This window comes from Echinops telfairi, unplaced genomic scaffold, assembly GCF_000313985.2.
Source record: "Echinops telfairi isolate 266 unplaced genomic scaffold, ASM31398v2 ScPeMD7_53;HRSCAF=182, whole genome shotgun sequence".
Taxonomy (NCBI): Eukaryota; Metazoa; Chordata; class Mammalia; order Afrosoricida; family Tenrecidae; genus Echinops; species Echinops telfairi.
The window spans coordinates 17,530,397-17,558,361 of NW_022103951.1; the positions used below are offsets into that span (position 1 = coordinate 17,530,397).

The 27,965-nt window shown below is 44.7% G+C and overlaps 1 protein-coding gene across 1 annotated transcript in view; it reads left to right on the forward strand.

Moving 5' to 3' along the window:
- Nucleotides 1-27,965, forward strand: part of ARHGAP6 (Rho GTPase activating protein 6) — a 266,673-nt gene that overhangs the window by 191,602 nt on the left and 47,106 nt on the right. Inside the window, exons 3-5 of the mRNA XM_045290758.1 lie at nucleotides 11,963-12,034; nucleotides 21,782-22,038; nucleotides 25,591-25,786. Of these exons, the coding sequence (XP_045146693.1) occupies nucleotides 11,963-12,034; nucleotides 21,782-22,038; nucleotides 25,591-25,786 (525 nt within the window). The remainder of the gene's footprint in view (nucleotides 1-11,962; nucleotides 12,035-21,781; nucleotides 22,039-25,590; nucleotides 25,787-27,965) is intronic.

The following is a 27,965-nucleotide window of genomic DNA, read 5'->3' on the forward strand; positions in this document are numbered from 1 at the left end:
GAGCAGATATGGGAGTAGAAAGCTTTGTCTTTCTCTTACAGAGGAGTGGCTAGTGGGTTCAGACTGCTCTCCTTGTGTTTAGTAGCCCAGCCCGTAAAAGCTATGCCGCTAGGGTTTCCTCTTCTCCCCTATCATCTAGCAAATGTCTCCCTGGAAGCAAGGCTTCCTGTTGCTTTCATTGCTGTTGTTGGGTTTGTAGAGCCAGTACCAACTCCTAGCAACCCTATGTAGAAGAGAACAAGATATCAGCTGGTGCTAGCCACCTTCACAATTGGTCGCATTTCCATTGCTACCACTGCGTCCATCCATCTCGCTGAGAGCCTTCTTCCTTTTTGATGGCCCTCCATTCTCCCAAGAATGAAGTTCTTTTCCAAGGATGCTTCTGCCCTAACAACGTGTCCAACATCCTTGAGACAGAGTCTCACCATCCTTGTCTCTAAGGAGCATTCTGCTTGTACTTCTTCCAAGACAGATTTGTTTTGTTTTGCTTGTTGGCATTTTGTTAGCCCAACTTTCACATGCATACGAGGTTATTGGAAAATACATGGTGGGTTAGGCGCAACTTAGTCCTCAAAGTAATATTCTGTATTTTTAACACGTGTGCAGCCATCTACACAATGCAATGCATCTTCTGATCTCTGAGCATTGATTGTAGGATCCAAGCAGGAAGAAATCCTTAACAACTTTAATCTTTCTCCGTTTACCATGATGCTACCTGCCAGGTACGTTGTGAAGATGTTGGTTTTCTTTACATGGAGTTTTAATCCATACCGCAGGCTGCCATCCTTGATCTTCATCAGCAAGTGCTTCAAATCCTCCTCATCTTCAGCAAGCAAGTATGAGTCACCTGCGTATCTCAGGTTGTTAATAAAGTAACCCTTCCTCTAATCCTGGTGCCACATTCTTCTTCATAGAATCCAGATTCGCTGACTATTGGCTCAACATACAGATTGAATAAGTATGGCAAGACTTTTCTGATTTTAAGCCATGTAGTATGCATGCCCTTGTTCTAGTCACACAACTACCTCTTAAGCCATGGACTGGTTCCACATCAACACAATGTAGTGTTCTGGGATTCCCATTCTTCTCAAGGCTATCTATAATTTGTTATGGTCCACACCATTGAATGCCGTTGCATAGTCAGTAAACACAAGTCTTCTGGTATTCTCTGCTGTCAGCCAGGACTCATCAGATGTCAGCAGCGATATCCCTTGTTCCATGTCCTCTTCTGAATCCAGCCTGAACCTCTGGCAGCTCCCTGTCAAGGTATTGCGGCAACTGTTGGATGATCTTCAGCAAAATTAGATTTCATTAATTTGCCACATTCACTTCCAAGACTCAATTCTCATTTCCTCCAAAAATCAATTCCTAAAAAGAAAAAAAAATTAAAACCAGTGTTGGTGGAAGAATGGATTGGTAGTTGAGCCCACATTCTAGGGGGAGCTGCTACTTAAACAGATAACCATTATATAGGGAATACTATTCTCACGCCAAGGGGAACCATCATGTTTCACAGCATGTCCTTGGACATAGGGTACTTGTTTTAGAATAAACAACTCCTTGCTTCAGCCCCCCTTTCAAAATCATGAGGGTCCATAACAGTTCAATTCTGAGCCCAGAGCATTGCACTTCTCCCATTGGTACTCTGCTCTTGGGCTTGCTGGACACTTCCCTGCAAAGAGACCAAAGTGACCATTTTCCTGGTTGCTCTTTCCTCCCATCCCTCGGGGCTCCTCCCCTCCCATTGCGTGGCAGGGGCTCGGCCACTCGGAGCAGCCAAGCAGGCACCGTTCTGAGTTCATTCTCGTCGGGGTGGTGGCACTACTCCCTGGTTCTGAATTCCCAGGGAACTTTTCTGAGGGATTATTGTGCCTGGCAGCTTGTCGGCCCAGCGTCCCTCTGTTCCTTTCTACTTTCCAAGCTTGTCTAAAGCTTTCTGCCCCTTTTGCATGGTCTCCAATATCCTTCAAGTGCATTATTTTTTTTCTACTTAAAACCATCCAGACTTTGTCTTTGTTGTTCCCATCCAAGAATCCTGTGTATGGGAGGAATTTCAAGCGTTCAGGCCTATCTTGATAAAACAAAATATTTTTTTGAAAAAAAATGTAAGATCTATTTCAAAACATGAATGATGGGAGAATGTATGTCACTTTGAAGATGAAGGCACCCCTGGTCCGAGCCATGGTCTTTTCAGTCACCTTATATGCATGTAAAAGCTGAAGGATGCGCAAGGAAAGCAGACGAATTGAATTATGCCTTTGAATTATGGTGTCGGCAAACAAGACTGAATATACCATGCACTGCCAGATCTTTCTTGGAATAAGTACACCCAGATTGTTCCTTCGCAGCGGGGATAGAGAGACTTCACCTCATGTATTTTAGACATGTCATCAAGATGGACCAGCTCCTGGAGGCGTACAAGGTCAGTGGCAAAGAGGAAGGCCCTCAACAAGCTGGATCAACACAGTGGACACCACACTGGGCTCAACCACAGGTATGACACCGAGCCTGGTGCAGATGGAGCAGTGCTTTGTTTCCTCACTACGAATTGGAAGGGACTCAGCACCACCCAAGAACAACAGCACACCACCTTTCGGTGTCCATGGCCACAGCCAGCTGTGAATGCACTTGACTACTCACCAGATGGAGGGCTATTTGAGTCCACTCCAAGTTTGTCTCAGCTCAAAAAGGCCTGGCAGTATATTTCTGGGCACACCCGCCATTGGAACCCCTGTGCAAGCCTGCTGTCCCTTCACACACACCGGTCACCACCATGGGTCGGGGTGACTCAATGGCAACTTGTTCACCCACTCCAAGGATGTTCTGTGGATTACCTGGACTAAAATTGCATTTTCTTCTTTCCTGCAATAAAAATGTATGCTTCCATTTTATTCATTTCCCTTGGTGAGCATTTGGAAGACACCAACCTCCCAAAAAAGAAGGCAAGAAAGAGACTAAGACTGATATGTTATTTCCATTTTGGGAACAGAAGGTCGGTTCAAGAACTGAAAATATTATGGATGGCTCCCAGCGCTTGGGGTCATGCCTGTCCTCCACTTCGATGGCTTTTCAGTGATTAATCTTAGTCCAGCCAGTCAATATTTAATGGTTGTGATAAATCATCTCTGAGACAAACACTAATTCATTAGTCTTTGAATGTCCAGAAAACAGCGATGTTCACATGCTTCAGAGCCAAGAATTCGGAAAGACCCTATTTTTATTATGTTTCTAGCAATGAAAAGGTAATGGAAGATGCAAAGATGAAATATTTGTCAGATTCCAAAAAGGTGGGCTCTCCGGTTATTCCACACAATTTTAAAGAAAAATACATTTCACAAAAAGCCAACCTACCACCAAAGTCATAAAAAGATTAAATGAGGTTACATTTGTTCTAGTCTGACATACATGTTTATTCTCTGCCCTCCGAACAGATCGAGATTCGGTTTGGGTTTGGTGTATGTTTTTATCTCCAGTTCCAAGACCAGTGCTGACATCAAGGGGACACTGGATCAATAGTTGTCAAATAAGGGGATGAGTGACCATCTAATTTGATATGTTATATTTTAGGTGTTCATGGGAATGACCCATACTATCCACAAAACTGGCCTTTCAAACCTACCAGCCCCTCCACAGGAGAAAGATGTAGCAGCCTGCTTCTATAAGGATGAAACAATTGGGAACCGTAAGGGGTAGTTGTACCTGTCCTGTCGCCTGTCTCAAAGTCAGAACAACTCAGTGACCTTTAGCTTCCTCTTGCCCCCTGCCCTGTCAACCATGAAAGCCACTTCTTCTAGATGGTGCTACAAAAAGGTTGAACACCCATAAGCTGGCTTTCCAAGGAGTGCGTAGTATGAAGTCTCACTTCTGACACACTTCTCTTTGCAAATTCAATCATAACTTAGCCTACCCTAATCTAGAACTGTGTAGAATAGCCTTCTTTTCAATGTCGGATTAACTGGCTGCCATCAAGTGGACTCGAACTCACGGTTTCATGTGTGTCTGAGTCGAACTGTGCTGCATCGGGTTTTCGATTGCTCCAATTTGGGAAGGAGACCACAAGACCTTCTCCTTAGCAGCCGAGTTTGCTCACTGCTGGCAACACGGTTGCTGCTCAAAGGTAGCTGAGAAAATAAGAGACAATATTGATGTTGTGGACGGTCAGAGAGAAGTGGTTTTGTGAGCCAGCTGAAGTGTAAATGGGATCTTGGTTGTTCATTTTTAATTTACTGCAAACTCATGGCAACACGGAAGAACCCAGAATTCATAAAGGCTAAGATTGAGGAAGGAGTCGTCAGGCCATCTAATCAGCGATCTATGATACCATCACCAGAGCTAGAAAATGAATCAGGCCCGGCTTCTTAGCCGTCTGTGCCCTTCCCTGTGAATGGAGAGCGCCAGGTTGACAGGCCTAATCAGGACTTTGTCCCTGGCCAGATGCATATTTGCTTCAGATCTGGGAGATCCGAAAGGGAGATGGTTCCAGTCGCTTCCGCTGCCCAGAAACGCTGGCGTGTGCATCCTCTCTCTTCTTGTCAGAATGCTCAGCCCCAGTCTGAGTTCCAGAAAGAAGGCTTGCTGTCAGCAGATTTGCCCAGTCCTCAACATAAGTAGCAAAACGAAAGGAGGGAATCTGGACCGCCTTCATTTCTTGATGTGTGTCGGAATAAATACACGTGCGCATAATTCAAAATGCCATCTTTGCAGGGAAAATAGATGGCATGTCCTTTTGAAGTTGAAAGCACACATTATTCAGCCTCTCCCCCGTGAGACTGAGAGCCGCGCTGCCTGCAACTTCTCTCCCCACAATTCTTTTCTATCTCATTCAGAAGTAATCTTGACTTGTAAACAGCCTCTCCTTGACTCCCTTTGAAATCGTGGGGATACAACTCACGCAGAACACCAAAGAAAGGCCACGTTTTTCCTCTGGACTTAATAACCATATTAGGTAAAGCGTCCAATTTCTTAGCGAAAGGAAGGGGGGCGGGTAACCATCCAAAAAGTGAAGACATCTCTTGCATCCATTACTTGTTTTCCCAAAATAAATACTTCCCGAGTGTTTCTCAAGTATCCACTGCTGAGAGGGGTCCACTGTAGAAACTGACACACACCCCCAAAGAAGTCAGTATAACCGGACATGCATTTTCCTGTGTTTGACGACTGGGGCGCTTTTGCTAAGACACATTTTGATGTTTGGAAGAAAGGGCCTAACATCACCCCGTCTCCTTTTTGTAAACAAAATTTTGAAAGGGTAAACTATTTTCTCTTTCAAAAGTTTGTTTCTTAAAAGAAAGAAAAACTGTCTTCCTGAACTAATTTTACATATACAGAACATGTGCTAAGGTAATGCCAGGTTTTCTCCAGCTCCTCACCTGCCCTGGCCACTGGGGGCCATACTGTCAATCCTGGACGCCCAGCAACCCCGTGTGAGAGTGGAAAGCAGCCCCACTCGATGCTAGCCAAACGGTTGGCAGCCTCTCTGCAGGGGAAAGATGTTGCGATCTGCCTCTGGAAAGATTATAACTTTGAAAACCTTGTGGGGTAGCTCTACTCTGTCATCTAGGGTCACTAGGAGGCAGAACCAAGCCAACGTCACTAGGTTTAAAAAATAATTTTAAGGAAGCACATCTCCTGGGCTTTTCTCCTGCAGGGCCACTGGGTGGATTCAAACAGCCCACCTTTCAGGTAGCAGCTAAGCATTGAGCTGCTGTGCCCCCAGAGCCCCCTGCCCTTTGACTTGCCTCTCCTCACATTAGCATCTTATAAATTCATGATGCCTTTGTCACGTCGAAAAAGGCAATATTGGTATGTTGCCGCCATCTAAACTCTAGCCTTTATTGATATCTCACCAGTTTACCTATTAATGTCCATTCCTCTGTCTCATAATCCCATCTGAGATACCACATTGTATTTAAGGTGAAGTCTTTCTTTCTTTCTCTTTTTGTTCTAACAGCAAGCATTGGTTACTTCCCATGGGTTCTGGGAGCACCTTAACTAGATGTCTCAGGCTGAGGTCTTCATTTGGTTGCAGTCAGCTGAGGCTGTACTCATCAGAAAGCTTGACTGGGACTGGAGGATCCGTTTGCTAAACTAACTCATGGGGCTGTGGACTGGAGGCTTGGATCCTCACCACGTAGCTTTCTCCATAAGGTTGCTCATCACATGACATTTCCCAGAATGAGTGACAGACACAGAGAGATTAAGAGTAATGAACATACCCTCCCTTAACACAAGGACACTTTGTTCTAACAAAACAGCAGTTTGAGATGTTCACACTCCCGACACAATCGCTGAAGACAAAACGGGTACATAAGCAAATGTGGGGAAGAAGGTGGATGGTGCCCGGCTATTAAAAGATATAGCATCTGGGGTCTTAAGGGCTTGAAGTTACACAAGCTGCCATTCAGCAGAGAAGCAACAAGCCCACATGGACAAAGCACACTGCCAGTGCGATCATGAGGAGTCACGGGGACTGGGTTATAAGTGCTGCTTCTCAATTCAGACTAGACCGGAACATGTACACGGGTATAGATAAGAGATGGGAGCTCAGGACAAGGCTCAACCATGTGTAAGCCTTTATATACTGTTCTAGTTACAGCAAAAACCGAGGTTGGTTTGAAGCTGGAGCATTCTCACAAGGAGGGAACGGTGAATGTTCATCCCCTAGGGCTTCTCCTCAGGGTGACTGCCTCTAGGGAACACTGCAAAAAGACAAGAGCTATAATCACAAGTCGTGGGGAGGGGACCAGGGAAAGTGCCCTTGACATCAAGAGAGGAGTCCAGGGACACTGCTAAACATCCAACAATGCATAGGGTGGTCCCACAGACAAAGTCTGGCCCCATTGAGAAACTCTGGCTTAGATTAGAGTCTAAAGGGCCATTTCCCACCCTGCCACCCAAGTTACTCTTTATATCATTTTTTCCCTCACTTTTTAACTGTGTTTCCCTCATTGCCTATGAATTCCTTTGGTTTGCCTTCTCTGGGAGTCTATTTTTCTGGTTCAAGTAAATAGTGAGGCAGCTGTGGTTGGGAACGGCAGAGGAGGTGGTGCCAAAAAGCATTCCTTCAAACTTTTCTCAGCAGGTTTTCTCCTTTTTGTTTTGTTTTGTTTTTATTTTCTAAAGATTTAAACCACCTTCCTTTCAGGCCTAGGATGTGGTTGCAAACTCCAAGACCTGCCAGATACTGTGATTGGGTGCAGCAGCCCAGGGTTAGGCCTCTGTGGGGACCTGCAGTGCATTTGAGGAGCAGGGGGCCCAGCAAAATGGCCTCGATTTTGCAATAGGTTTTAGGAATCACCATTACAGGAATTCTTTCTATTTCTATTTCTAAATCTCAGTGTGGGCAGTCTGTTCACCTTTCCAGTCCTGTATGTGGGGGCAAAGGGGGCTCAGTGGTAGAGTCATTCCCTTCCATGTGGGAGAACTGGGTTCGATGCCCAGCCAATGCAGTGGAAGCTTGCACGTTGCCATGATGCTGAACGGGTTTCAGCAGAGCTTCCAGCTTAATAGGGACTAGGCAAACAGGCCTGGCTATTGACTTCGGAAAAATCAGCCGAGGAAAACCCTGTGGCTCACAATGGTTCAATTGGCAACAGATCTTGGAGATAATGCAGGAAGAGGCCGGTTGCTAGGCCCTACCTCAGAGTTCCAGATTCTGCAGATCTGGGGTGCGGCTCAGGAATGTGAGTGTCTAACAAATTACCAGATGATGCTGCAGGCACTGATCTGGGAGCCTCACATCTTGGAAATGACTTTTGGACATACATTTACGGAGGCATGAAGAGAATTGTCCCCCAACATTGTCCCTACTAGGGCCAAGCTAGAAGCAAGTGAAATGTATATTGATAACTCACTGGATAAATTAACTGTGGTGTAGTCATGCAGGAAGGAAGCTTGGTTGCACAGTGGTTAAAGCACACAGCTGATAACTGAGCGATTGGTAGGTCTAACCTACCAGGAGAAAGTTGTGGTAGTCTGCTCCCAAAAAGATTCACAGTCCTGAAAACCCTATGGGGCAACTCTATTCTGTCTATAGGGTCCAATCTATAGGGTCTATAGAATCCAACTATGAGTTGGATTCAACTGGAGGGCAGTGGGTATAGCCATACGGGATTCTCAAAAGGGTGCAAATGATTCAGTTCCCCCACTGCTAACCAAAAGGCTGGTGAGTCCACACTGAGGCTACTCTGAAGAAAAACCTGGTGATCTACTGAAAATTTTGCCATTGACAAGCCTACTCCAACCCACATGAGTTGGAAATGACTCGATGGCAGCTAGTGGGCTGGTTAGACAGCCCTACAGGAACAGCCAGTGGGCTGGTTAGACAGCCCTACATGAAAACAGTGGAAGGCAATAAAAGCAAATGCGCTCCATTGCCCAACTTCTCAGGATGAACCCAGCTGAAGAGATCAGTGACTCTATCCCATTATGTAACTCTCCCCTATACAAAGCTCAGAACTTCCCGGATGAAGACTAATAGGAAGTGTTTCCATTTCATGGGAGGAGAATCATTTTTGAAGTCTTTTTTTTTTGAAAGGAAGAGAACTTGAATGTGCCCGTGATTACACTGTGATGTTCTTTTGCCTCCAAAAATTCAGAAAGGAGGAGCTGGCCACAGCTGCGGCCCCTCGAGGATGCCAGGAATGTGCCTCTCTCTTGAAGAATGCTTACTCCATCTTTTCCAGATAGTAGTGTCTGGCTTTTCGATTTGATAGGGCCGAGTTGCTTTCTTTACTACAGTTTGTAGTCTCTCCTTTAAAAAAAATTGAATCCTTCGATAAACAAAAATGGTAGTGCATACATACAATGGAATACTAGTTACCCAGTAGGAAAAATGAAGTCCTGATACATGCTACAGTGTGGATGGAACTTGCTGGCCTATGGCACAGTGCTTACATGCTGGGCCGCAAGCCTCCAGGTCAGCAGTTCAAATGCCCTAAGCTGCTTTCTGAGAGAAAGACAGAGCTTTCCAATTCCGTGAAGATTTAACAGTGTCGGAAACTTACAGGGGGAGTTCTGCCCTATCCTATAGGGTCTCTGTGAGTCGGCATTAACTCGATGGTAGGGAGCATTGTTATTGTTTCGTCGAATATTTTATGACCTCACTTAATTAAAAAGACAAGAAAAGAAAAATATGAGACCAAAGTTTATTAAAGGTTACCAGGTGTGTTAGGGTACTTTAAAGAAACAAATCCACAGAAACTCATGTATAAGAGGGTTTTATATAAAGGTTAAATGCACATCAAGAAAACGTCCCAACCCAGTGCTGCCCAAGCCCACAAATCCAACATTGACCTATATGTCCGACACCAATCCACGAAGTCCTCCTCCATCTCACAAAACACACGCAATGATGCCAGCTGCAGGAGGAAAGCCGAATCAGTGAGTGTGTAAGCATCTCAGCGCTGGCAGGGGTCTCCACACGGCTGCTCCAGCACCCAAGGCTGCATCGGGGAAGGCCCATGTGGCTTCTCCTCAGGGATGTCTTACAGGAAGTGAGCCTTGCCAGCTGAAGCAGGGAACTGGCTAAGGCAGCTGCACCCTGGTGTGACCATCACAAAGCAAGAGACCTGAGAACTAGAAAGGCGAGGCTCACCGAGCCATTTGTCTCTCTGCCTTCAATTAACCCCATGTGTTTTTTTATCAGCCAGGTTGGCACAATAAACTTTAACTATGACACCAGGACAGGAGGAAGGGGAGGTAGAAGAGGTAATGATGATGGGGAAATTACATTCAAGGTAGAATGACAGCCGATTAATGTAATTGGTTGCTGTCAATAAGTTGTACACCTGTGAATGACTATGAATGACAAACATTGTGCAATGATAATTTTACAATAACAACACCAAAAAGAGTGGCTGCTGAGGCTGTTCATGTAGAACAAATCCTTTCATGGGATTTGGTTTCTTGGTTTGGAGATTTAAGGTCATGGTTTCATGGGACGTAACAGTTAATTGGCTGTATTACCTGTTGAGTGTTTCTGTTCTACCTCCTAGTTTGTGGTGTAGTGCCTGGGGTCTTACAAGCTTGTAAGCTGCCACCAAAGGCACAACAAGTGATTCCTATATTCACCTGGAGCAACAGTGGAAAAAGGAGGGCCGGGAACAGAAGTAATACCTGGAATGCATGGCTCATTGCCTGCATTTCCATGAGCCCAGAAGGACTGGAATGGTGCCCAGCTACCATTACTGGGCATTTTGATTAAAGATCCCATAGAAGAATCCTGATCAAAAGAGAGTCAATGCAGAACAGACTTTCAAATTCTCATGGACGCTAGAGTTTCTGATGAACCCCAGAAACTATTGGCTTGAGATCATTAATCTTTTAACACTTAAACCGACTGAATGATAATTTAGCTTAATTATCTTAAAAGCTCTGTTTTGAGCAGTATCCTCTTTTCAAAGCTATCTGTATGGGATCATACGGACAACAGCAACTGGACAGAGACCAGAGAGGATCCTGGGGGCAGTGAGCTTATGTTAATGAGGGAGGAACACTTCATACAAGGAGGGGGAGAGCGGTTGTGCAACTCAAAGAGTGTACTGTAATCAGTGTCACTCAGTGACACATGTAGAAACTGTTGCCTTGTGTGTGTGTTGCTGTGTATAGTCTCTACAACAGCAAAACAAAGAACATTTTGAAAAAAACAAACACACACACACAGTGCCTTAATTCCCTATTGAAACATCAGTGTTTGCTTGCAGCGTGGACTGCCACTTTCCCTATTGCATCACAGTGTGCCTTCCGGATTTGCGTGTCCCACTGGTGCAAATGACAGCTGCATAATTCTAGAACGCCTTCCTATAATGATCAATGCCAATAGTTTATGATGACACCCTAGGAATTCAGTGGCAGCTACCCAAGAATCTGGGTGGCATCTTTATTATTCGACAAATCCACCAGACATATTGAATACTTTACTTGAAAGTGCCAGATGCTAAGAGGATATCTGTCTTCTTTAATAAAGCGAAGAGTTATAAGCAATCCAAATGGCCATCTATGAGGGAATGGTTCATTAAATGTTCATACAGCCATTCTGTCCACCACCTGTCAATTTGTCTCACTGGGGTGGCCAGCATGATGATGTGATGCTAGAAACTACATCACTTGTGTGTTTTAAATACCAGCAGGATCACCTGTGGTGGAGAGATTTCCGTGGGGCTTCCAGAATAAGATAGACTAGGAAGAAAGGCTAGGCAGTACATTTCTTAAAATCAGACAATGAAAACCCTTATGGGTCAAAACAGAAGATTGTCCAGTTGAGTCTTGGGAGATGAGTCTCTTAGGTTGGAAGACAGTCATGATACACCCTGGCCACAATGACAGAATGGAGCAGAGCATCCGATGTGAAGACAGTGTAGGCAGCACTATGAGTTGGAACCAACTTTATGATAACTAACAACACATATTTCAGTAACTACTATTATGCAACCCCTGGGGGGGAAGTAGATTTGAACTTTACTGACATGTGTTAAGCTCCCTATAAAGCACTTTATAAACCTCTTCTCAATGATTCTTCACAACACTCTATAAAGTCACTCCTATTTGATAAGAGAAGACACACAGACTCAGCCAAAGACAAACAGTAAATGATGCAGTGACACTTAGAACTGAGCTCGTGGACCCCACATGTGGTCATTGTTTGGTTGACGCTCATCTCCTGGAGCTTTGATCCATAGACATAGCACCTAGGAAAAGACTCATGTGCTTCTAAAGGTCAAAGATAGTCAAAGGGCAATAGGAAATGATTTCCAAAGGAGGACCGTTTCCTGTTCTTGTAGACTGAAACAAAAATTGATCACATGGTGGTGTGTGCCATCCAATTTCGGGATGTTCCAGTCATCTCTGTTAGAAAGAGCAAATGAGGAGCAAAGTAAGTGGAAAATCATAATTTGCTCAAAGGTAGTCGATGGTAATGCAAAATATCAATATATTTGTTCCTAAAACATCTCATTCCTTACAGATGGACAGAAGCGAAAGAAATCTTTGAGAAAGAAACTGGATTCCCTCGGAAAGGAGAAAAACAAAGACAGAGGTAAGTGCAGTAAAGCGAAGGCACCGTTATGGAGCATAATGGTTGAATTAGGTGGAGTTGTCCAAGTGCATAGATGTATGCGGTTCGGCTCTATTATGTAAGTGGGCTGCTACAGTGGAATGCCATTAAGGGGTGCTTTGGTCTGCTCTGCTCTTGTGTGTTTGAGTGGCCCTGTACTGACTTGATGAGTTCAACTGGTTTGCACAGGGTGTGCCTTCAGCCAAGTTGATGGTTCCAATTATGCTTCTGGCCAATCCGCTATGCATAAAGAGAACCTGGCTTGAGGAGCCATGGACAGCGTCTCTAACACTAACCAGCTGTCTGGCAAATCCAGACCATTAGGCTGGGCTGGGCATATGTGAAAGAGTTTGGCTTTGCCTACCATGACTACTGGAAAGAAAGGCTCATACTCATGGGTTTCTGCAGATGAGCCGTTCTCAGTATGTTTCTATTAGATCACAGAAGACTCATGCTCACCTACTTACATCTTGCAAATGATGACACTCTTCCTCTTCTTGCATGTAGCCTTCTAGGCTTATTTGGGAAATTACTTAAATAGCCCCATCCCCACCCCTTTCTGGGGTATATGGTATCATTTTCAACAAATAGTCAGTCATTGGGCCAGCCTGTTCAGTGGACACTGGCCTCCATGGGCACAGCCCAGTTTCTGGCGACCTACTTCTCTGGACTGAAGTGCAATGATTGGAGGATGCTGCCATGACATTTGGTTCTTTGGAACAAGAAAGGAGAAGAAAATGTGACCATCTTTTTTTTTTTTTTTTACACTCGCACTCCCCTCCCATCTTTTTTTTTTTGAGAAAATTTAATAATTTTATTCTATTTGGATCAATCTTCACAACCCATAGAAGTAGCAGTTGAAATCAATGGACATATTTTCAAATGGCAAATGTGCTACAAAAGACTTTAACCCTTTTTTTTAAACCTCAAGAGTGACGGTCTGTCGATCCTCCTTTTATTTTGTTTTCCACACGGTACTGCAGCAGTCAGCTGGAATATGTGCCCCAATACCCTCTTAGGCAGAAGGGACTTTCTGTCTACCAGGGGATCTTCGAAATGTTTGCAGATAGTCTGGTTTGGACCAGTTCTACTGGCATCTAGTGAGGAGACCCTGAGGACGCCGCTGAACATTCTAAAATTCATAGGAGACTCCCTGACACAAGAAAACTCTCTGGTTCAAACAGTGCCAAGATTGAGAAACCCTCCGTTAGGGCAAATTCAATATTTTTCCATGCCTTCACATTCTTTATCTCCTTTTTCTTCCAAAGAAACCCAACGTCATGACCTCTTGGGCAAAGGGCCAGAAATGGATGTAGAGACTGAGATTGATGGTGTGGAGTTGGCCTTGGATTATACTGGTCAGATTGCACCCTTGCATTCCTTATTTTTAAAATTAGCTACATCAGACCAAATGGTCAAGGGCTATTTTAAAGCCTAGATGAAGGTTGGAGGGCAATGAGCTGCAGCTAATGAGAGTGAAACAACTAGAACAGAAATAACAAGAACATTGGCTCAGTGAGAAGAATGTAACCGGTATCATGAATTATTATGTCTGAGCAGCTGTGGAGTAGGAGCAGATTTTGCTGTCTGTAAAATAAAATACTAGTTTTAAAAACAAACAATGGAGAAAGAGCCTGAGTGACTTGAGACTGTAGACGAAGAGAGAGTGTAGCTCTGCATTTTGGCTTTAGAGGAGTCTTGTTCAGCTCTACACAATATTCACTGACTCAGTATCAGCCAAAAGAAGCTAGAACCTAGGGAAAGAGGTAGAGAACTTGCCATTGGAAGATAAAGTCATCTTCCTAAGATAGTTACCTTCAGAGGTCACAAACAAAAGGTAAAAGCTCAAATCATTCTTCGCAGGACTGAACTGCCACTCTGCCAATATTCTTCCCACCCTTCCATCTCACTGAAAAGCGTTCACTGTCAACAAATTGTAACATGGCAAGGGCCCCTTCCCATCTCAGTAGCTCCAGTGCTTAATCGGGACATTTCTAACCCCTGTGAGTTCATTCCTAAGTGAGGATGCTGATGCACGTGTCATGTTCTCATTAGGCTGGCCACCCACATGATCTAGTAGTTAACCTCAAATCTGAAAACAAAAAGGAGGGAAACACGCCAGTGGTGGGCAACCTTGACTTCTCAATAGAATCACCTGTAGAACTGCTCAAAAACGTCAGTGTCCAGATGTCTACCACACAGGGGCTGCTGGTCTTCTGTGAGGCTCCAATATGGGTATGTTGAGGCTTTCTGCTCCCGTAAAGGCTTAACAGTCTCGGAAACCCACAGGGACAGATTTTTCTCTCTGTCCTATAGAAACACTATGCTCTCGAATCGGCTCAATGGCTGTGAGAGTGAGTTCAGATGTACAATGTCTAAGCCTGGTCCATCTTCACCAGGGTACTCGGCAGGACACATGGCATCCCGGGTGAAATTACTGCTAGAGGAAAGAAGGCAACGCCTTCTGCAGCCACCTATCACCCTTGTCTGCTCAATTCAAAGTGATGTCATTGGGTGCCTTGTCCTTGTCCTTGCCTTGTAGTAACGTAGCTTTTAAATCTCAAGCTGCTGGTCCTTCTTTTCCTGTACTAGAGCACCTTGTATGGCCTCGCTAGCTTAGAGTAGGTCTCCAGGTGTATAGAATGTCCTAAGGGAATCATGCTGGCTGTTCCCAGTCTTGAACATTGAGACTTATGAGAGCTGGATCCGTTGGGGACTGCCTTGTTTCTCTGCATCTCGCAAGTTTCAGACCCTCTTAGGGGAAAATATTTGTGTTTTGACACAGGTTCTGACTTTTGCCTTACTGTACAGTGGTCCCCCCTTATCCACGCGGTTCTGTTCTAGTACCCCCAGTGGCTGCCTAAACCTGTACATGGTACCAAACCTTAGATACACTGTGATTTTTCTTAGACACACATATGTCAAATACCCAGGGTTCCCCAGGCCTAGCTCCCGCCCAGCCAAGGACGAGGAGAAGGGGCAGGAGTAGGAAATGGAAAGATTTCATCAAGCTGCTCAGAATGGCACACAATTTAAATATTGTTCAACCCATGCATGACCACTGGTGACTAAAACTGTGGAAAGCAAAACCATGGATAAGGGGAACGGATGTCTTTCTTTTTCAAGTGGGTGTCTTCTCTCACTGCCATCAAGTCAATGCTGACTCATAGAGCCCCCATCGGGCAGGGTAGAACTACCCCTGTGAGTTTTCAAAACTGTAACTCTTTATGGGGGTAAAAAGCCCTATATTTCTGCCAAGGAGTGGCTTTGAACTGCTGATGGTTTTAAACTGCTGACCCTGTGCCACTATACCACCGGGGCTCCTGAGTGTATTCTAGGATGGCAATATTGCTGTTGGGGTTTAAATACTCATGGTGTAGAATTTAGGAGATTCTCTAGGACAGCGGTTCTCAATCTGTGAAAGGGGTCGCGACCATTTCACAGGGGTCACCCAATTCATAACAGTAGCAAATTGACAGTTATGAAGTAGCAACAAACATCATTTTATGGTGGGGGGTCACCACAACATCAGATACTGCATTAAAGGGTTGTGGCATTAGGAAGGTTGAGAATCGCTGCTCTAGGAAGAGCCCATATGGCAGGCCTAAGTAGAATGAGCAATTTTTGCAGGAGATGATGCTTGAACGTCCGCAGAGGAGGGAGGTCCATTTGTACTTGCTGTCAGTGACCATTAAAGACATAGTCAGGGAAAGCGTTCAGCGGACCTGTCCACACTTTTCAGACCCAATCAAACTTCCACAGGCTCATCGGAATGCTGAGTGAACACTCACAAGTGTGTTGCCTAAAGGAAGGTAGGTTCTGGATCATTCTAATGAAGTGAGGACATACCCAGCTTGAAGACAAAGGAGTTGGGTGTTTTTGTTGTTGAATGTAGCTTTGATGTTTAAACCCAGGGTGTTCGAGGGTTAAGTGAGACAGAATGGCATGGCATCATTCCTGAACATACAGACCAGTCCCTGTCACCCCTAAAAGCCCTGACTTGGATTCGGAGAAGCAGGGAGAGAGGGGTGTGGTATACAGTTCTGGCCCAGGTATAATCTGTTCACATTATTTCCTTTTAGTTGAATATTGGCATTTGCATTCATAACCACTGCACATGTGAAAAAATGATTATCAGTTCAATCCAGCAGTCAAAGAAGGAACACAGGAAACTCTCAAAGACCTTTACTGCTGGGTCAGTGATGAATAAATAGCAATCGGATTGTAGAGTCGAATCATGCTCCCAATACAGAGGATGATTCATAAACGCTGGATATGCCACTCTGTTAAATGATTCAATCACAGTGAATCAGGCCCTGAGTTTTACTTAATTGCCTCAATATTAAATGCAGCGGTTCATGTAACACTCCTGGGTCCTTCCTGCCACTTAACTAAAAAAAAAATAAACCCCACAACAACAACAAAAAAAACCCCACTGCCATCGATTCTGACTAATGGCATCCATATAGAACAGAGTAGAACCTTTTCCCTTTGGCTTGCTGAGACTGTACATCTTGACAGGAGCAGACAGGCCTGCTTCATCAGGACTAGTATTTCCTTTGACTTCTATACAGAAATTCATTTGAATGTGGCACTGATTCAGAAAGCGTCTTTCCATACAAAATGGTTCTTATTTTATCATTGTTAAATTACTTAGCCACCAAAAAGAATTGATTTTGAAAACTCTCAATATTTCCAAAACTGGTATCTAATTGAGAAAAGGAATTGTCTGTTTGGGGCGAGGGCAAGGGGGGATGCAAGGGGAAGAAGGTTGAAAGACAGCTACTTCTCCCATGGACTGCAGTTCCTGCTCCACACGATGCCCAATAGGGTTGCTCGAGACGTTAATGAGGGAGAGGGGGCTCCTTCCCTGGGATATTTTCAGATTCATTTCCTATATGAGGGAGCTTCAAAAATTCATGCAAAAATGGGGAACAGAAAGAGAACAGAATTTTTCCACCAATTTTTGGATGTCTGCTCGTGTCTATTTACAGTGGACACAAACCCCACGTGTAGCGTAGGCCTACTGCCTCTCTGTGTATTGAAGTTGCATCATGCAGTATTTCCCTGTTCTTCACTAAGCATGCCACTGGGTGAGACCTTGAAAATAATGCGCCATAGGCAAGCATCAAGAAAGTGGTTAGTCTGGTGCTCTGTGGACATGGGAAACTGAGAGAATCGAGTTGATCAAGCATTATGGATTTATTTTACCCCCAAGAAGGAACAGCTGGAGTTTGTTTAAATGCTGAAGAGAACTTCTGACAGAAGAGAAGAGGTGAAGGCATGAGAAGCTATCCTGTACCCCTGGGGTGGCCCGCTGCTTGGTTTTGTGAATAAAGTTTTATTAGAATACAACCACACCCAGGCATTTACCTATCATCTATGGCTCCTTTCAAGCTGCACTGGCTGAGTTGAATAGCTGTAGCAGACACCCTGTGACCTGTACATGGCGCTAGCATCAGGGTAAGATGAAGAAGGTAGCCAGACCACTACATTTAATGAAGTCCCCTATTCACTCAGGGCACCAACCAACCCTGCCCTGATCCACCTGGAGCAGGAGCAAGAGGAGCAGGAAGCAGAGGTTAAAAGGGACCTTTGCAGCAGAAGGGCTGCCACACAGTGTGGGGGCACTGAATGTCTGGACATGTTACATATTGTCCTGGCTCAAGGGCAGTGAGTCTTGGGTAATTTCCTTGCTGTATTAAGAAACCTATTATCAACTTTACCAGCCCGAAGATCCACATGCATTTGTGTACATCCTTTTGTGTACAGAGAGAGAAGATTTTGCTCAATAGGCTTGTGAGGAGCCCACGACCGCCAGCAGCCTTGTTAAAAGCAACCAGACCCCAGAAGCCTGCCTCCAATAGTGACAGAGGCTAAACAGACTCTCCAAAGAAATTCGGAGCAGAGGGGTCTCCCTTCTGCAGCTTGTAAGTGTCCTCAAAGGAAATCAACAAGAAAGCGACCACAGCAAGACTCTACACCAGAAGGATAAATGCACTCAGCCAGGAAAGAAGTCTATTAGAGAGAGAGAAAAATCGGCTGGCATGCCTTTGCTGGGGACAAAAGAGAAATGAGAATTTGGAAAGAAAGAATGGCTTCCTATGTTTCCCTTCCTGGATTATACTCAATTATTCCAGTTTACAAAGAGAGTGACAGGCTTTCCGATATTAAAAAAGGACAAATTTCAAAGGAAATCATTTTCATCTTTTCTTCCAGAGCTACTAGAAATCTCTAATTGAAAGAAGCATCAATAACCTCCATCTCAGACGCAAGCTCTGTGATTCATTTTCCTACATGGAGTGATTCGTGTTACTTAATCAATGTCCTTTTTAGTGTTATCATGCCTAGACAGTTTCTATTTCCTGTAGCTCCCAGCCAAGTACTCAGGGTTCAAAGCAAGTGATCTGATAGTGTCCCTTGCATTTCGCTTCTGGTTTTGCCAGGAGTGAGTATTGGATCTTGCTACATCATTCCTGGGTAGTGCAAAGGTTACCAGTTCAAACCCACCTCAGAAGATGGGTCGAGTGATCTGATTCTGAAAGGTCACAGCTTTGAAAAACACTAGGCAGCAGTTCTAGCCTGCACACATGGGGTCTCCAGGAGTCACGTCGACTTGACCGAAACTAATAAAAACAACACGCTGTCCATATTGATCGTAAGAGGAATGCCTACAAAACGTTTTACAGTATTATCATAGGTAGCCGCTGGTTCTTTTGCCAGGAATGCCTAATGCCCTCTGAAAATTTCCAAATGCTGAGGTTTTCATTTACTGCTTCTAGAGGTTCAGATTTTCAAGGACCATGTCTGCTTTTGCTTTTAGCCCAAACCAAACCAAACCCATTACCTTCGAGTTGATTCTGACTCATAGCGCTCCTCTAGGACAGAGTAGCTGCCTCCGTGAGGTTCCCATGGCTGTAGATCTTTACGGATGCAGACTGCCTCTGCTTTCTCCTACACATCCACTGGTGGGTTTGAACAGCTGACCTTTTAGGGACCTGACCCTTATAAATCAATGTCTTATAAGCAATTTGAATGCTTAAGCACTGCGCCACCAGGGCTCCCGTGGTGTGGCCATCAGCCCAGTGATGTTGAAATGTCAGCATGTCAAGGCAGAAAATCCTTTGCAGGTAGGTGTGTTCCCATTGATTTAATGTTAACTGTTTCTTTTTAAAAATAAACAACCTTAGACTATTTGCCCTTAATCATGCTGGTCTCATTCATAGGCATGATAAAAACAAGTACAAGGTCAGATTCCAATTTGTTGCTTCTAGTGGACCTTCTCATTGTGAGTAGAAAAGAAAGAATGTATTTAATGCAATGATCAGGGCTTTAGAGTAGGAAGCTAAATATCTTGGCACGTAGATGCAGACAGATTTTCTACAAAGATCCAGAAGGCAACTGCAGGTACCTCACCAAATAAAGCCATAGTTTGCTGCATTACACCTAGTTCCCTTCCTAAAGGACTTACCAAATTGTATTTGAGACCCTCCCCTGCCTGGTGTGTGCTGGCGTTCACTTTTGTAGTGACCAATAAGAATGCCTGGGCAGGTGGCACCCCCAACACAACTGGAGATGAAATGAGGGGATGAGGAAGACGATGAAATAAGGGCAGATGTCTTCCCTAACTGCCCCTCTCCCTCCTAGACCAGCATTTGATACACTAACATTTTTATTGGGGACCCAAAAGTGTATCCGCTTAACCGAATTGCTGATGAGGACGCTCCAGAAAGTTCATGGGGAAATGGACTTGAAGGATAATGGAGGTTTCCCTCCAGTAGCTCTCTTCTAATGCATGATCTTGACAATCTGTCACAGTTATGTACATCCCTGACTTGCCAGTCTTCTCACTTCTGCTCGCATGCTGAAACCCTCGGGAGGGAGAACAGCACCTTTCGTAAGCTTTGTACACACCCCATGGCGCATCTGGTCAAGATGTTGCTGTTCCTTGTTGCCATCAAGTCAGGTCTAACTCCTTACGGAACATTGCCCAGTCCTGGGCCATCTTCACAGCCCTTGGTACGTGAGCCCATGGTTTTAGCTGGAGTGTCAGTCTACCTCATGCACGGCTTCTCCCCGCCTTCGCTGACCAAGCATGGCGCTCTTTTCTAGCGCTTGGTCTTTCCAAATGGAGTGCCCGAAGTAAGCAAGCAGAAGTTTCCTAACCTTTCTTCTAGGGAACATTATGGTTTTCTTTCTCCAAAACTGATGCCTGTCATGCATGATAAACATTTGGCATATAATAATTGCCTGTTGTATGGATAATTGCATGACTTCCCTGTACCTTGTCAGCTTAGGGACCGGAGCCTTATAAATCAACGTCTTATAACCCAACCCGTCCTTGAAGAAGGACACCATTCATGTTAGGTAGAGAGGCAGCGAGGTAGAGGAAGACCTTCAAGGAGGTGGATGGACACTGTGGCCCCAATGGTGGTCTCAGGCACAGGAGCAATTGTGAGGATGGCACAGGACCATGCAGTGTTTTGTTCGGTTGTGATAAGGTTGGAACTGACTCAGTGACATCTAACAACAAGAGTTTATAAATCATTCCTAATGACAATGTATTCTTTACATTTGCTCCAAAAGTGTGTGTGTGTATAAAACTCACTACCATTGATTCTATGCGGCCTCATAGCGACCCGATAGGACAGGGTAGAGCTGCCCCTGTGAGATTCTGAGACTGTAACTCTACCGAAGTAGAAAGCCCCATCTTTCTCCTGAGGAGCAGCTGGTGGTTTCAAACTGCTGACCCTGCCGCTAGCAGCCCACCTCGCTATGCCACCACAGCTCCTTTCAATGGGTCACCATGCTCTACAAAACGACTTCCTTTAAAACTGACTTGAGACAGGTGAAGCAAAACGAAAGGCGCAGATTTCTAAAACCCATGGTCTTTATACCTACTCATGGAGTCACAGTCATCTCTGACTCATCGACACCTTATAGGACAGGGTCGAACACCGCCTTTGGGTTCCCAAGACTGTTACTCTTCAAGAGAATAGAAAGCTCTGTCTTCCTCCCAGTGAATGGCTGGTGGTTTCAAATTCCTGACATTGCGGTTAGCAGCCTAAGGCATAACCCACTAAGCCACCAGGCTTCTCTTTATCTAATTAAAGTTTTCTTCGTTTATATAGAAACTTTGCTCGCTCTGATAAACTCAAATGTCAACTGCAGGTTTGTTTTTTCTTTTTCTTAAAAAACAAACATTTTTTCCTTGTGAATTCGCTGGGGGCGTTACATTTTGAGATCATCAATGTTGTATAGCACAACTTCCACAACTTATCGAGCGCTCCATTAACATCCCCTACCCATGCTTCCTTTGAGTTCACTTGTCTCTCTTGTGGGTTCCTATTTTCTTTGTTTGTTTGTTTGTGATGGATTCCTATTTTCTTCTTCACCCAAGTGAACATCTGTCAGGCCCGTAGCCCGTTGTTGTTTTCATCTCCCCTGCCTTGTTTGCCCTCCCTGGGTAACCTCCAAAGTGGGTTCCCTTTGGTATGAAAGTCTTTGTCTTGGGTGGTTGTTGTAGTCTTCATGTTTATAACAGGTGTCTCATACAATGTATTTGTTCTCTTGCGATTGACTAATGTTACCCCACTTGCTGTGGATGAGTCACAACCTGAGAGAAAAGTCACTCAGCTCGGTCTGCCAGTAGGTATGCAGCACAAGCGAGAGTGTCTGCTCCTGGGGCCAGGCTTCCTCTGAAAGGGAATATTTGTGTTTCCATTCCAGAATTCATCCCACAGGCCTTTGGAATGCCATTATCCCAAGTCATTGCCAATGACCGGGCCTATAAACTCAAGCAGGACTTACAGAAAGACATGCAGAAGGACGCATCGGATTTTGTGGCTTCGCTCCTACCATTTGGAAATAAAAAACAGAACAAAGAACTCTCAAGCAGTAACTCATCTCTCAGCTCAACCTCAGAAACACCAAATGAGTCGACATCCCCGAACACCCCGGAACCGGCTCCTCGGGTCAGAAGGAGGGTGAGTAGGCCAGTATTTTCTCTGGTGCTCTGATGTGAGGGAAACTGAGCAATTTCCCTGTGATTCTTTGCTCATGTGATACCTAGAAATGTAGGGCCAAACGCCACTCACCCACCCCATCCAGCAGCCATTTGCACTGGGATTACAGCACCTGGAACCCTTCTCAAAACTATTGGGTGCCTGTGTCCATTGACCCTTATAGCCCTGGGGATCCAGAACATTCTCAACTGCCATACAGCCCCATCTATTGTCATCTTCCATTGCTTTGCCACTTTTCCACAAAATCCTGAGGTTTGAGGGCAAAGATTGGTGTTTGGCCAATATCTTCATCTCCAGTCTAATGCATTGACGGCATGTGGGTCTTTACAAACAATGAGATTTTTCCTTATCCAATGCAAGATTTTTTTTTTTTAAGTCAAACAGTGCTGTGGTTGTTAAACGCTGTCAAGTCCGTTCCAACTCGTGGGGAGCCCTTGCATAAGAGAAAGACGTGCTGTCCAGGCCCGGACTCTCCTCCTCACTGTTGCTGACCCTCTGCTTTATCAAGTGGGATGTCTTTCTCCAGGGACTGGTCCCTCCTGGAAACATGCCCAAAGGACATGAGATGAAGACTCGGCATCTTTATTTCTAAAGAGAATGCTGGGCAGACTTCTTCCAAGATAGAGTTGTTCATTCTTCTGACATTTGTTCGGTATCCTTCACCAGCATCCTCATTCATCCGTTCTTCGTGGGACTTCCTGATCCAGTGCCCAGCTTTCTCGTGTGTATGAGGCAATAGAAAAGACGATGACTTGGGTCAGGTGGACCTTCGTCCTTTAAAGGACATCTTGGCTGATGAACACTTTGCAAAAGAGGTTGTTTTATCACAGATTTACCCAATGAAACACATCATTTGAGTTCTTGGCTGCTGCTTCTAGGGACGTTGAATGTGTACCCAAGTAAAATGAAATCTTTGACAACTTCAAACCTTTCTTCGTTTATCATGAAGTTGCTCATTTGTCCACTGAGAATTCTTGTTTTCTTTAGGTTGAGGTGTAACTCATACTGAAGGGTGCAGTCTTTGTGCTTCATCAGTAAATAGATGAAGTCCTCTTCACTTGCGGCAAGCAAGGTTGTATGATCTGCACAGCCCAGGCTGTTAATGAGGCTTACCTCTGAGCCCCCTACCTTCTCCTTCATGAAGTCCAGCGTATCATGTCATTTGTTCAACATACAGATGGAATAAGTTTGGTGAAAGGATACAACCCCGACTCACACCTTTTATCATTTTAAACATGCACTACTCCTTGTTCCTTTCAAATGACTATCTGAGGTCCAGGTTCTGAACGGGCACAGTGAAGCGTGCTGGGATCCCTCGTCTTCACAGTGTTCTCCATTAGTTATTATGATCCACAAAATGGAATGCCTTTGCATAGTCAATAAAACACAGATACCTTCTGCTAGTATGCTCTGTTTTCAGCCAAGATACATTTCATATCAGCAGTGACATCCCCGGTTCCATGTCCTTTTCTCAATCCAACTTGAACTTCTGGCACTTCCCGATACATATACTGCTACCATAATTTTTCTTAGTTATCTTCAATAAAATCTCTGATCTGACTAATTAGTTTATTCAAGAACTCCTGCATTCTCTTGAATCACCTTTATTTGAAATGGACATAAATGTGGATTTCTTCCAATGGGTTGCACAGGTAGGTGTGATTCAAATTTCTTGGCATAGGTGAGTGGGCACTGCCAGCCTTGCATTTATCTGTTGAAACATTGCAAATGGTATTTTTTCACTTTCTGGAGTCTTGCTTTTTGTCGATGCCTTCAGTGCCGCCTGAACCATCATTCCTTGACCATTTGATACCTCTGGAAATTGTTGAAAGCTGACCAATTCTTTTTGGTACAATGACTCTGTACCTTCCTTCCATCTTCTTTTGATGCTTTGTGCATCGTTCCATATTTTGCCCATCGAATGCCTCAATATTTCAACTCAAGGCTTGAATTGTTTTCTTCAGGTTTTCCCGCACGTTTCCTTTTGGACTTGCTGCCTCGCAGCCTTTGCACTTTGAATTATCGTGCTCTTTCTTCAATCGGTTGATAAATATCCCTAACAAGTCCTAGGTCACTTGAAGACCCTCCTGGCTTTTTTTCTCCCCTAGAGGCTTCAAATACATGCCTCCTGCAACTTTCTTCACATCCCAGATACTCTCACTAAGATTCCTGATTTCATATGCAACCCCCAGCATTCATCTGTTTTCAGTGGTTCAGGAGCTGCTGCTATTTATTAAGACTTTAAAAAGAAGAGCTGATAGAACAGCGAAGCACATGACTTTGCAGGATGAGATTGTTCTTTCAGTCCATCGTCGTTTCTCAGACTTTGCACGTAAACTCATCTGGCTATAAGACCATGGTTTCATTTGGAGCATTCTGGGAATCTAGGGCTTTAGTGATGGGCCTACCAATTCCCTTCTCCTCTGCCCAGATCCTGCGAGCAGCCAGCTTCGCCATCCACATTTCCTGAAAGGCTGGGTGGTTCTAGCAGATACAGATAATGATCTGTTCTCTTCTTTGCTGCTGTCCCCATCGCCCTCCCCTGCTACTTTCCATCCCTCATCTCTCTCCTGCAGGCTTTCTCACACCCATAGCACATGGCAGGCACCATGTCCTGAAGCACGAACACCACCACCTAGCCCCTATTACCGATGGCTCTCTCGCTCTTCAGCAGGGACTGTGCTGAGGTTCATGCTCTACACCAGTGGTTCTCAACCTTCCTAATGCCGTGACCCTTTCATACAGTTCCTCATGTGGTGGTGACCCCCCAACCATAACATTATTTTCGTTGCTACTTCATCACTGTCATGTTGCTACTGTGATGAATCAGGCAACCCCTGTGAAAGGGCTGTTCGACCCCAAAGGGGTCGCTACCCACAAGTTGAGAACTGCTACTCTACAGTATCTCCCAGAGTGCTCAGGGCCATTGAGCACCAGTGACTCCGTGGCCATTGACCATGCTCCTTCATTGGCAGCCTTCCATTCTCCACCACACTACTTAGGGCTACTTTCTGAGACTACCTGCTTAATAAAGCACTTCATGCTGCTTCAGGGGAAACTCAACTGAGACAGCTTTATGGAATCCCCCCATTTTCAAACCTACTCCCGCTAGTCCTAATGGAACCTCTTTTATGTCCAAGATACCCATGACTATCTCCTACACAAAGTATGTGATTTTGTAAAAAGTTATGTTTGAAGAAATTAAACGGTTGTGCCAAAGTATTTTCATTCTATGTTTCCCGTCTCTCATCGTCCATGTGGAAAACACTGTGTGTGTTGACATCGTGACTGCTGTTATTTTACCCGAGGTTTGTTGATTTCCTAGCCTTTTCAAAAGGCATCATCTTTCTCCCCCTTTTAATGTACACACAGGACCATTAAAGCAAGCTGTATCCTTACAAGCGGGAGAAATACTGCTGGGCAAGGGGATTTATTGGCTAGCATCTAGGGGAGGGGGGGGCTCTTTTTGTTCTCCGTCTGCACTCTTGGTTCATGCCTGTGTGTAATTTGCAGGGTGCGATGTCAGTGGATTCGATCACAGATCTTGATGACAATCAGTCCCGACTTCTGGAAGCTTTACAGCTCTCCCTGCCAGCCGAGGCACAAAGTAAAAAAGAAAAGGCCAGAGATAAGAAACTCAGTCTGAATCCGATTTACAGGCAGGTCCCCAGGCTGGTGGACAGCTGCTGTCAGCATCTAGAAAAATATGGTAAGTGGCACCGTGCAGTGAACCGCCCACCTTCAACTTGTCTTCATCTGACTAGACGCCAGGCTGACATGTCCGTGGTGAAGAAAGTGTTATGGAAGTGAGGGGTGGCTTCGAGGATGATGGGGGCCAAAGGAGCTGACGAGGGAAAGCCCGTGTCCAGACTGCTAAGCCACCACAATGCTTCAAAAGGGAGATTGGAGGCTGAGTGATCTGGGAAAAGAGTGAGATTTATTAGCTGGATCTGTCCCCAAGGCTCCCTGCAATCAGAGCAGAGCCACTCTTATCTGTTTGATACATGAAAGGTCCTTACGAGGTGCCGTCAAAAGAACAAGGGAGGAGGGGCAAAGAATCCAACTTCTTGAGAAAGAAAAATATCAAAAACCGTCACTTAGATGACTAGGAACTGCGCAGCTTTGACAAGGGGTCTCTATCCTGCTCGCTGCATTCTTGGAAAAGAGGCCTTTTGAACAGTTCTTCACTCTGACCCTTTGGAAAACTCAGTGAATATGCTGACGTCAAAATGATAGAAAGACTCTTCTCGAAAACATGCTCCAGCACGTAGACTTGTAGCGGCAGCAAAACTGCCATTTCCACCATTGAAATGGCTTCGTTTTCTTTAGCCTGCACTTCAGGGCCTTGAGGGAAAGTTTCTTCCTTGCTGCTTTACTAGAAGAATAAAAAGTATAAGATTTTTGAGAAGAGCGAAGAAACTTCGGAGGTCATGCAAACACAACTTATGTTAACTTTCTCCTAGCGTTCCTTCTAATGAGGATTCCGGGGGCTGCAGTGGTTGAAACTCTTGGCTGCTAACTGACAGGTCAACAGTTCAAAACCACCAGCCATTCGACAGGAGAAAGATGAGGCAGTCTGCTTCCGTAAGAGTTTACAATCTTGGAAACCCTGTGGAGCAGCTCTACTTCGTCCCACAAGTCAGGACTAATTGAACAACAGTGGTTTCGTTCTAATAAAAATGATACTTTAAAACTTTTTTGAGATATATCTAAATTTCTCAACTCAATATATGGTTACAGGGCAACATATAGACCATTTAATAAAATTCATATGGATTAAAACCTTCCCTTATTTGCTTTAGATACAATTTTTAAGTGTGGAATTTTTTAGTTAGATCTTTCTCTATCTCCTCTTTGGATGATAGACTCGAAGATGAAGACCCTGTCTTAGTAATCTTGACTCCTCAATCTTTGGTTTCATGACTAATACAAGGAAGATTTTTTTTAAATCATTTTATTGGGGGCTCTTTCAGCTCTTATCACAATCCATCCATCCATCCATTGCGTCAAGCACATTTGTACAGATGTTGCCATCATCATTTTCAAAACGTTTTCTTTCTACTTGAGCCCTTGGTATCAGCTCATTCCCCACCCTCCCTTCTTCCCTACCTCCCTCGTGAATCCTTGATAATTTATTTTTAAAAAGTTTTTTTTTCATGTCATACACCGACCGATGTCTCCCTTCACCCTCTTCTGTTGTCAGTCCCCCTGGGAGGGGGTTATAGTTCAATCATTGTGATCAGTTCCCCTGTCTCCTCCCACCTTCCCCTTCCCCTCCTGATATCACTACTCTCATTATTGGTCCTGAGGGGTTTATCTGTCCTGAATTCCCTGTGTTTCCAGCTCTGATCTGTACCCATGTGCATGCTGTGGTCTAGCTGGATTTGTAAGGTAGAATCGGGGTCATGATGGGGAGGGGGGAAGCATTAAAGAACTGAAGGAAAGTTGTATGTTCCCTGAATGGCTCATCTCTTCCTTGTGACCCTTCTGTAAGGGTTGTCCAATTGTAAGGAAGATGTTTTAAAATAGATGTTATTTGGGCAGAATTGTTGGAATATACAGCTCAGGTAAATACCACCACCAGGCAAGAGGGCATGATGTGCTCCTGGGAGGCAGGGAGGGTCAGGGAGAACGTGGGATGGAAAAGAGGGTGGCCGGTGGAAATGGGCCAGTGCCTACACATTGCAGGGGAAGAGCAAAGCAACTTCCCGGAACAAGTCAAGAAGGAATTGTTGAATGGGAAATGCATTTTCATTATAAACTTTCATCTAAAACACAATAGAGCAGAGGGACCTTAAAAAGAAAATGTTTAAAAAATGATGATGGCTTGAAGGTAAACAAGCGGCCATCTAGCTCAGAAGCAACAAAGCCCACATGGAAGAAGCACA